Source organism: Cicer arietinum, chromosome 7 (genome assembly GCF_000331145.2).
Source record: "Cicer arietinum cultivar CDC Frontier isolate Library 1 chromosome 7, Cicar.CDCFrontier_v2.0, whole genome shotgun sequence".
In the NCBI taxonomy this organism is placed as follows: domain Eukaryota; kingdom Viridiplantae; phylum Streptophyta; class Magnoliopsida; order Fabales; family Fabaceae; genus Cicer; species Cicer arietinum.
Genome location: NC_021166.2, coordinates 6,049,145 through 6,059,955, shown reverse-complemented (window position 1 = coordinate 6,059,955; position 10,811 = coordinate 6,049,145). Strand labels below are relative to the sequence as shown.

The window sequence follows — 10,811 nt, the reverse complement described above, 5'->3', positions numbered from 1 at the left end:
AAGAGTGTTAGCCAAAGTACATTTTCATCTCAATAACATAATAAAACATTTGAGTACGTGTAACGTTTAGATTAATCTACGTGGATGAATCTTCTCTTCGATATTTATTTTTAAGTACACATGAATCGGATTTTTTACATCAATATCTTCTCTTTTAAAATTTTTAACCAAAATACCCTATTTTCAAATCTACATATTAAAATGTCCTATTTTTTGGTCAGAGTGGAATATCGCTTCCTGAGAACGCTACTTGTTAGAGTGTTTATTTTTTCCACCAGTAAGAGGTCGCTGACTGGAGATGCGACCTCCCAAAGGGTTTTTCAATTTTTTTTTTGTTTTAGAGTTATTTAATTATTAAATTAATTAATAATTATATTAAGTAATATATTAATAAATAATAATAAATAATACATTAATAAATAATAATACTAAAATAATACATTAATAACTAATAATAACATATTAATAAATAATAATAACAATAATTATTATTATTATTGTTATTATTAGTAAATATTGTTATAATTAAAAATAATTAAAATTAAAATAGTAAATTAATTTTATTATTATTAAAAAAATTAAATTTAAAAATAGTAAATTATATTATAAATTTAAAAGAAAATACATTAAACAAAATAATATTAATAGCACGAAACAAAATACATTAAATTAACCGAAAAAAATACATCCTATTGATGTCTACCTAAATGACCTCCAGTATCACATTTGAGATTTCGTCCAACTCGTCTATTCGGTTCATCAATATCCTCTTTTTTTTTTTACCCAATAAGAGGGTAATAAAAAAGAGGATATAGATTTGAAAGCAAGTCACACCCCCAGAAAATAGGGTATTAACTCGTTTAGCTCTTTGAACGAGTTAAAAGTACTTTCTATTAATGAACCGGAAGAACCTCAACTCGTTCAAAGAGCTAGACGAGTTGGACGAAATCTCAAATGTGGTACTGACAATATTAACATTTATAATTGAATTGAAAATTTATGAATGATAACTTATGATAATTTAAATAATCACGTGAAATAATTTTTAATTTAAATATTAAAAGTTTATAAATCAGACTTTCTTCAAGAATAATAATTAAATTAACAAGTTATTGCAAAAACAACCATGACAGCGACAAACATTTATATTTATGATTAAAAATTAAATATTTATAATAATAAAAAAGTTTTAATTAACTGTTAATTTAAAGATATTTACAAGGAAAGTATGGTTGAAATAAAATGAAGAAAGAAGAAAGAAGAAAGAAGAAAGAAGGTAAACGACGTCGTGAGTAATCGGCAATGAATAATGCTGGAAAAGAGCAGAAGGGGTGGAAGTGGGAGCCGCCAGAGTGGGTCCCATCCACATTTATCTGATTGTTGTTCTTATCCGATTTTCACACTCAACTATTGAGCCACATGTCATACATCAGCTGGGTTTTTCCTTCTTCTTTCTCTAATTCTCATTCTCATTACCAAACCTCGCTTCTCTGCTCTCTCTCTCTCTCTCCTCCAATTCATTCATTTTCTCTCTCTAAAGTTCCCTTCCTTACTATCACAATATCTCCTTTCACTTACTTATTTCCATTTCTCTCACTCACTACACCGGAATTAATATTCTTTATTTCTAATTCCGTTCCAGAAATAACTTTCCGACGTATTCTAACCAAACCAAACCAAGTATGCTCACTCTCACACTCTCTTTTACGCTTCAAAGATAAACAAAATCAAAATCGAAATACAGATAGAAGAAATTCATCTTGATCATGTTCGTTAGTTTGATGATATGAGACTAGTGCTTTAATTAGTGATATGCAACTGTTCAAAAAACTTCTACTACTAAACTAGGTTTATCAACATGTTATTATTATTTTCCTTATTGTTGTGGCTTTAATGGTTTTCTATTTGCTTGTTTCATCAAAACTGTGGCTGGCCTACTTTATTTGATTTTTTTAATTTTTATTTATTTCTTTATTTTCCCCACAAATTTGACTTATTGGTTTATTTTGCTTAATATAATTATTTATTTGTTTATTTCTTCATGCAGTTCAATCCAACAACATTTTGCTCTGAAATGGCAACTTAGACTTTGTTCGAAATTCATTCCATGCATTAATAATCAAGGGAAGGTATCATAAAATATAAATTAACTGATGGGGGGTATCTGTTCTAGGAAGAGAGATCAACAAGTCATAGAAGATGATTTACGCAGGGGAGTATCTGGAAGGTACTGTAGAAGTGCCAGTACAAAATGGTTAGGATCCAGAAGTTTACGTTCTAAGGCAAATCATTGTCCTGGAGGGGGTACCTGTCCTTCTCTTATGGATTTATGCATAAATAAGATGCGTGAGGTGCATGTTTTTTTTTAATTCTTTGTTTCTGTTTGGTTTGTCTTGTTTTCTTATCATATAGTATATTTGATACAAGTTATATCACAGGATTTTCATAAATATGATTCCTTTTCTATTCTTCCGAGAGATATAAGCCAGTTAATCTTCAATGAGCTGGTGGATTCTCATTGTCTTACAGAAACATCTCTCAATGCTTTTCGAGATTGTGCTCTTCAGGTACTGCATGTGTTACAGGCTTGCTGATATTGCAAGTTTTGCTATGGTTTACAGCTTTGTTTGGATAAATGACTTAATTAAGCTCTTATAGCATAAGCCTTTTTATATAAGTTCTTATGTATAAGCTATTTTTATATAACAAAAGATAAGTTCTTATGTATAAGCTACCATGGATAGTTTATAGAAATAAGTTGAAAACAGTTTATAGACATATTATAAGCTATTTTCATAAGCTTTCTCAAAGTGTCTCACAAGTGTTTATACTAGTAGAAAAGTTTAAATAAGTCAATCCAAATTGACATAAGTACTAAGAAGAAGCTTTGGTTATAAAGATGACCCTGCTTATCAAACATGTCTTGTATTGTGCATGGCAGGATGTTTACTTGGGTGAATATGTTGAAGTGCATGATGGTTGGATGGATGTCATTGCTTCACAAGGTTTGTCTTTACTTGCAGTTGATGTTTCTGGTTCTAATGTGACAGACAATGGACTGCGATTCCTAAAGGATTGCGTAAATCTTCAAGCATTGACCCTCAATTACTGTGATCAATTTTCAGAGCATGGACTCAAACATATTAGTGGTAGGTAGAGTTACTATTTCTTTCCTTTTGATTAGAGTTTTTAATCAGAGTAGTAACTTAAAAAGATCATACAACCCTATTGAAATGAGATGGGATTTGTGCTGAGTTTGATGATATTTAATACCTATCTTTTATTCTGTATGTATAAAAACTATGAATCAGGTGATGTTTTTGTCTATCATATCTACGAAATAAAACCAAACTATTAATGCAAAAAATTTGTCTTACAAAAGAAAATTGGAGAAATTCAATCATGAATGTTAACCCTCATGGGATGTTATGCAATATTGGAGTTATTTTACATAAATAGATATCAAGAGTCCTATTCGATTAACATAATCAATCAATGCAAATTTGTTGCGTAGGTCTGTCAAACTTGACTTCATTGAGTATCAGGAAGAGCTGTGCTGTCACACCTGATGGAATGCGTGCCTTTTCCAACTTAGTTAATTTGGAGAAGTTGGACCTTGAGAGGTGTTCAAATATTCATGGCGGTTTTGTTCATTTTAAAGGTTTCTATTCTTGATATCTTGCTAAGTATGTGTAAGAAGTTAACTTCCTTACGTATTTGACATTGTTAAAACCAACCTCACATCTAGTAGTCTTTAACAAGATTAATTTTTCTTTGATGTATAGTTAGGTATGAGATATGGATGGTTACGTGTATGGCCTGACATTAACTTCATCAGGCTAGAAGATGAATATTATTGTTATTCCATAAAACTTTATCTCAAAAATTGTTTTGTTTCTTGCTCGAATCTTAAACCATTTGTACAGAGGTAATTGTTTGGCTGGTTTTTCGCTGTAAATTTCAAATGCATCCGATGAGTTCACAATATTCTTTGAATCATTAACTATCCTTTAATCATCTTTTATCAATTGCGTAATGTTATACTATTTTTTAAGGTTATTTTAGATGAATTATCATCATTATTCTTTAGTTGGCAATATTAAGTTCTACATTCATTCAAAGAACCTCTTTTATTTTAAAAAAAATGTTTAAGGGAGGAAGGGATGAGGTCAGGACATGCCAATTTAGGATGCAATTGGCTTCTGATAGAGGACCACCAATAGGAATTGAACTTTGGGTCAACCTTCATTGGCTGTTTCTACGAACTTTATTATTTAGATGTTTTTAAATGCTTTCCTGCTTTGGGTTTGCTTTCATAGAAACTTGATTTTGGAATTACTAGGTTATAGATTTAGTTCCTTCGATTTTTGTTTAAATTCAGGTCTGAGAAAGCTTGAGTCTCTTAATATTGGATGCTGTAAATGTGTTACGGATTCAGACATGAAGGCTATCTCAGGTATTGATCATAAGATGTTGTGTTTTTTATCACAGTAGTTGTATTTTAAGTTTATGTTGTTGTTATGAGGCAGAATTATTGTGTCTCTGCATCTTGCTTATGAGTAATTATCCGAACTCAGCTTTTGTCTGACATACTTGATATCTAGTGTCTTGATTACATCGTCTCTTACTCATGTTCCAGCTGGAAAATAGAGATGGTCAAGCCAAAATATGGGTGGGGAATGGGAATTATTCTCTCTTGAGACTCGAAGGAACACTGTTCTCCTTAATTGGCTCACTTTCCTTTTTTATTTTGGTCTTTTCCTTTCTTATTGCTGTTTGATCGCTCTGCATTCAAATGCACTATAAAGTCCAAGTAACGACCAAATAACTCTTTAAACACACATGATAATTGTATAAATCCAAATCAAAACCATAAAAATAAGAGAGTTAGAATCACAAAGTTAACACCATTCAACTGAAAAATATCATCTTTAGTAGGACAATGCATAAGTTCTGTAGTCTTTAGGTATGTATGATTCTTTATTGTGTTCTTTTGGCACCGAGAGCTGTCCTGTTGGCCTATGTAAATGACTTGATTTTGAGCTCTCATTTAGATCAGCAATCTAATTTTAAGTTCCACATGTTTTCATCCATTTAAGAATTCAACTCTTTCAATTATTATTAAGTGCATGATTTTGTATTTTACACATTTAAATTTTCAATGTACGTGATGATAAAGGAAATTATAGACAAACGTTTTGCACCAGTTAAATTTAAATTGTTAATTGGTAATGAAAACTATATTTAATATTGATAACGTGAGTGATTTTCAAGCAATATCATCTTCTAAATAATTCCTTTGTTTTTTATAACTGGTAAACGTTATCAAATTTTCTAGATAATACATAATAACAGCACAGTATTGATTCCCACTAACAAGTTTTTGAGGTTGCACGTAATGGCATGAATGTCCATGTTTATGGTTGAATATTTTGTAGTTAATTGTTGTTGAGTTTATAACTGAAGAACATTTAGTCTTGTAACTTGATTAATATTATTAAGTTACATGAGATTACCTAATTCAATTCTTTCTCTTTGATCTGTACTTTTGGATGCAAAAGGCTAGGCCATGATCATGATAGAAACTGGTCTCTATATTGATAAATCTAGAAGGCAGACAACAAATTTATTATCACTGAAATTCTGGAAAATCTTTTTCAGAAATAGAGGACCACTGACAGGAAACACACCAGAAACAATATTAGAGATAGGATGGTCTATGATTGCAAATGGTTTCCTTCCAAGATATTCGAGGGTCTTGGTCACTCCCAATCAATATCCAATCCTAAATAATTACCTGCCCTCCCTTTTCCAATAACATCCCTATTTATTGTGATTCTGCAAATGCAAAACTGTCAAAATACAATATGTAACTGCCATACACAATGCATAACTGCCATATTATTTGATGTACTCTTCCCAACCTCCCTGAGTCTCAAATTATAATGTTTATTAATTATTAATAAGTGGTCTAATAGATCACATTTGAGTTGACTGTCAGTATGAAATGTTTCAGGTTTTATTAATTTAAAGGAGTTGCAAATTTCCAACAGCAGTATTACTGATCATGGGATTTCTTACTTAAGAGGTATTTCCATAGCGTTTGTCATCCATTACAAGTGTTGTAAAATGAATATAGCTGCTGCTTCTATTTTACAGCAGTAATGCCACTCAAGTGAAAACATATTATTCTCTTACTATCATCAAAATGGAGTTTCATTTTGTTGAATAAGTTATAAAAGCAGTTTGCTTAATGTATTATTACATTGCTTGGGGTATTCCTCTCTGGTTTACAGGTTTGCAGAAGCTTACCACATTAAATGTTGAAGGATGCAATATTACTGCTGCATTTTTTGAGTATATTTCTGGTAAAAAATTCTCATTTCATTCTCTTATTTAATTTTTTCTTGATTTTAGACATCAACTTTTTTGTTCTGGACGCCATATTGTAATGCTCGAGCTTTCCGTTAAATTTATTTAGAAAATTAATGATTTGACAAATCTGACTTGCAATCCAAATGCTAACTATATCTGATCTTGGAATCTCATATTTGCTTATCACTGTTCCAATGTCCAAAATTTTATTGGTTAGTTCTTTGATCATGTGTTTCTTTCTCGTACAGCCTTAGCTGCCCTGGCATGCTTGAATCTCAACAGATGCGGTCTTTCTGACGACGGATTTGAGAACTTTTCTGGTAACTTGAATATATAGTCCAAATATGAGAACTTCTCATGCTGTGTCCATAATTATTTCTCTAAGGATGACAAAGCAACAAATTCTCAGTTTTATTGCATATATTCCCTTTCCTGCAGGTCTTACAACCTTGAAGAGGTTAAGTCTTGCATTTAACAAGATTACAGACGCATGCTTAGTTCATCTAAAAGGTTCTTCATACCTCAAACTCTTTTAAGAATGACACTTTTTTTCCACAAGCTGATTTCCTCTGTTGATTTGCACAGTCTGTCTGTGGATTTATCTTTTGAATTCCCACCACCCCCTCCCAATTTTCAGATGCCAAGAGTCTTGTTTCATACTCAATTTATTTCATATTCAGCTTTGTCATATTGACTATAATCATGACTGAAACTTGTTTATTGTTTTTTTTTCCAACTGTACCTTAGATCTTTAATTGGCTTCTCTGACAGGTTTAACAAATTTGGAGTATTTGAATCTGGACTCTTGCCAGATCGGTGATGAAGGACTTGCTAATTTGACAGGTTTACTGCTATGTTTCACATTTTCCCTTTTTCTAGATTTTAGGAATCCAATATTTGGATTGCAAGTATTGCCTATAGTATCAAATTTATAGTTATTTGTTCTTTCAGGCCTCACTCTCTTGAAAAGCCTTGTGTTGTCTGACACTGAAGTTGGGAACAGCGGCCTTCGATATATATCAGGTTGATAGAAACAACCCTGTAATAAGCAAATGAGAATTTAAATTCAGTACAGTGAGTTTATTGGCAGATAAACTCATATTGTAGCATTCATATGTTTCTATATCTGTTGGTTAAATGTTTGACTGCTACGTAATCATTAAAGTGCTAGTGATGGCTACGAGTTACTCTATGTTTTGTATAGTATGATTCAGTTAAGCACATTGTTATTCAGCTTCTTCATTGTAGCTTCTAGCATATAAATTGACATTGTGTGCTTTAAGACTCAATCTAGGAATGCGATCATAGATTCTTGTATAATATGTTTGATACATTTCAGAAAGCCCATATAGTTACACATATAAGTGAAGTTTTATAAAAAGAAAAATTATGTGTCAATAATTTGCCAAGATGCCCCCCAGCAGTGCTAAGACAGGGTTGCTGTGTGCTGACATTAATTTGATCTAAGGCATCTTGTTTTTATAATTGTACAGTTTCTTTGTCTATTTATGAATATATGTTTTTCAGTTGCATCTACTTGCAATCAAAAGTTTGTGTCCATCTATCTGATTCTGTCTTTGTTAGATATATTCACAGGCAGTGCTTGCAATGCATGTCTAAATTGGTTCTTGCTTTTGTCCAGGTTTAAACAAACTGGAAGATTTGAATCTGTCATTTACCGCAGTAACTGATAATGGCCTGAAAAGGCTCTCAGGACTGACATGTCTTAAATCACTTAATCTGGATGCTCGACAGATAACTGATGCTGGACTGGCAAATCTTACAAGTAAGCATTTCCTTGTGTGTTACTCATATACCAGCCACGTCTATCTTTCACACAGATTCACTTGTGATTGATAGATACCAAAATATAGAGAAGAATAAGAAATGGTATTAAGATTGAATAAACTAAACCATAGGGAACAAATCCTTGTTACAATAAGTGAGCAACAAAAGAAGTGGATAGTGGATGAAGTTATACTCCTTGCAGAAATAGAAAACTAAATGGATAATAACAGTAGAAAACCCCTTTCCTGAGGAAGAAGAACCAACTTCTCTACTCAACCTTAGCCCAATATTCCCTTCACTAATTTCTTGATATACACATTCTGTTACCTGCTCCTGTCTGATAGGCTCTTGTCGTCTTGCATAGGTCTAAGTGGATTGATAACATTGGATCTCTTTGGAGCCCGTATTACTGACTCTGGAACTGCATATTTGCGATGTATGTATATACCAACTTCAGACTATTGTTTTCCTTCGTTCATTCGGTGTATGCTAACTGTGTATTTCTTTAAAGTACCTGATTATAATATTAATTCTCTCTCTAAACTGTAATGTCTAACCAAGTAGTCTAACTTGAAATGATAATGCATGAATAACGACAAGAATACTCGGCAAGTCAGCATTTCCCATGGTGGTATGGTTTTTAGTTATTTGATGTTTATCATATGAGTATTGGGCTGCACGCATTTTTTATGAACTGTTATAACTGCTTTCAAGAGAATAAATGAATGATACGTAAAATCTGTGCTTCTGTTCTTTATGATATTCATTTTATAAAAAAAATGTAAAACTGGTGAACTGGACAAAACAGGCCTTTGCTACTCAACAAGCCGGTTCTTTTTTACTTTTGGATAGAATGTATTCATTTTCTTTTTATTGTGCCTAAACGGTTTAATGACCCAAAATAAATACAAAAATAAACTAGGTAGTACTACTCAGAAACCTCATTTAAGACTAGCTTATTTTTTCATTATTTTTCATTTAATTGGTAATATATCGAATATAATGAACACTAATTGAAATATGAGAAGTATGGGTCTACATAATCTTCTGCAGAAATTTATCTTGGTCGTTTAAATGTTATTTCCTTTTTTGCATCATGCAGCGTTCAAGAACCTGCAATCCCTTGAGATATGTGGTGGATTATTAACTGATGCAGGCATGAAAAATATTAGAGAAATTGTCTCCCTGACACAGCTAAACCTGTCCCAGAATTGCAAATTAACAGATAAAACTTTGGAATTAATCTCTGGTATTTTCTGCATGTCTTCATTACTTCATATCTTCCTTGCATCTTCTTTTCAACAATAATGATCTAAATGATTTGGCATATGTAATACAAACTTGAGTGTCTAGTCAACCATCTATTACTCCTTGCAAATTCAAGTTGAATGATAATTGAGCACTACATGTAATGAGGGTTCCACTGGTATACCAGTGTTACTTATTTTTCATGTACAAAAGGTTAACATATTAGCTATAAGCATCGCAGAAATACATGTGACCCATTGATCATGGACAACTAAATCTAGTAGAAACAGAATTAAATGAAAGAAAAGAAAAATTAGGAGAATATCATTTGTTTGTGTGGCTTTTTTATTCCTTCTTTGCCCCGTGGGTGGATCAAATGAAGAGGTTTGTTCTGCTTTTGCTAACACTAGCTATATCTGAATGCAGGAATGACTGCACTGAGATCACTAAATGTTTCAAATTCCCGCGTAACCAATGAAGGACTGCGGTTTTTGAAGCCTTTAAAGAATCTATGCACTCTATCCTTGGAGTCTTGCAAGGTAACTGCAGCTGAAATTAAGAAGCTCCATTCAGCTGATCTTCCAAATTTGATAAGCTTTCGGCCAGCTTTGACAAGGTAATTGAGAGAATTATGTTCTCTACCTGATGAACAAACAATTCTCTGTACATATTTATAGCTACTGATGAACAAACAATAATATTAATAAAGATAAGGGGTGATTTCTGAAGAGAAAAAAAAAAAAAGCAGTTACAGTATTTGCCATGCAAGAGTGTAATTATGCTTTATTTTGCATGGTTGTATTTTCCCGTCTAAGAAAAATTGTACATTTTTTTTCCTTTTCTCCCCCAGGTGTATATGTCGTGTGGGGACTATCTATGTTGTCTGTGCATTATGTAATAGCATTCTCATGTATGTAAATAAATGTTTGAACCAGAGGGGTGATGTCTATTCCTTTTACAATAATTGTCTTTTTTGGGACTTGGATTATGTGTAGTTGTTGATTGCACGCATTCACACAGTCAGTTATTGTGTGACTGTCCGATCTCGATCGGATGGTCCAGATTGGGCCGAGAACAGAGTTGGTGCATGTGAATTTTTCCCCCTTATATGTAAGCTCAATCAATTTTGCATATCTACATCCCAATGCTTTGATCTTATAGCCACGGTTACTGGCTAGTGTTAATATAAGATCCTTGCGAGATGGCATTTGATAGTCGTTTTATATGATTCTGAATAACATTTGATATGTTGTCGACATACCACGTCTTGGCAATAGTATACAGATGTTGCAACTTGGAAATAACATCTGTTTTTTCATATACAACTCTAATTATCATGTAGCTTGGATTTGTCAATTTTACCCTCCAAATTCTCACGCCTAGCTTGGATTTCTAGTCTT

General features: G+C 32.3%; 1 protein-coding gene across 5 annotated transcripts; it reads left to right on the top strand.

Annotated features, from left to right (window-relative positions):
* Positions 1 to 1,409: 1,409 nt before the first annotated feature.
* LOC101511272 (uncharacterized) lies at positions 1,410 to 10,345 on the top strand. Of its 5 annotated transcripts, none has more exons than XM_027337088.2 (16): positions 1,410 to 1,680; positions 2,048 to 2,351; positions 2,439 to 2,567; positions 2,942 to 3,149; positions 3,515 to 3,661; positions 4,382 to 4,456; positions 6,017 to 6,088; positions 6,297 to 6,368; positions 6,624 to 6,695; positions 6,814 to 6,885; positions 7,147 to 7,218; positions 7,327 to 7,398; positions 8,018 to 8,161; positions 8,528 to 8,599; positions 8,764 to 8,794; positions 9,266 to 9,375. In XM_027337088.2, coding segments are annotated over exons 2-15 (1,407 nt in total). In that variant the 5' UTR covers positions 1,410 to 1,680; positions 2,048 to 2,153; the 3' UTR covers positions 8,766 to 8,794; positions 9,266 to 9,375. The 5 variants fall into 5 exon arrangements, with proteins under 5 accessions (XP_027192889.1, XP_027192890.1, XP_027192888.1 ...); XM_027337087.2 differs by lacking the exon at positions 8,764 to 8,794 and adding an exon at positions 9,838 to 10,345 and having other exon boundaries at positions 1,415 to 1,768; positions 9,266 to 9,412; XM_004508357.4 differs by lacking the exon at positions 8,764 to 8,794 and adding an exon at positions 9,838 to 10,345 and having other exon boundaries at positions 1,416 to 1,680; positions 9,266 to 9,412.
* Positions 10,346 to 10,811: the final 466 nt, after the last annotated feature.

Bases quoted from the DNA above. Each gene is read 5' to 3' on its own strand.
- LOC101511272 (XM_027337087.2), top strand. From the start codon at position 2,154: ATGGGGGGTATCTGTTCTAGGAAGAGAGATCAACAAGTCATAGAAGAT. The intron at 3,662-4,381 runs GTTTCTATTCTT...GTTTAAATTCAG, and splicing joins CGGTTTTGTTCATTTTAAAG to GTCTGAGAAAGCTTGAGTCT. The intron at 8,600-9,265 runs GTATGTATATAC...TGCATCATGCAG, and splicing joins TGGAACTGCATATTTGCGAT to CGTTCAAGAACCTGCAATCC.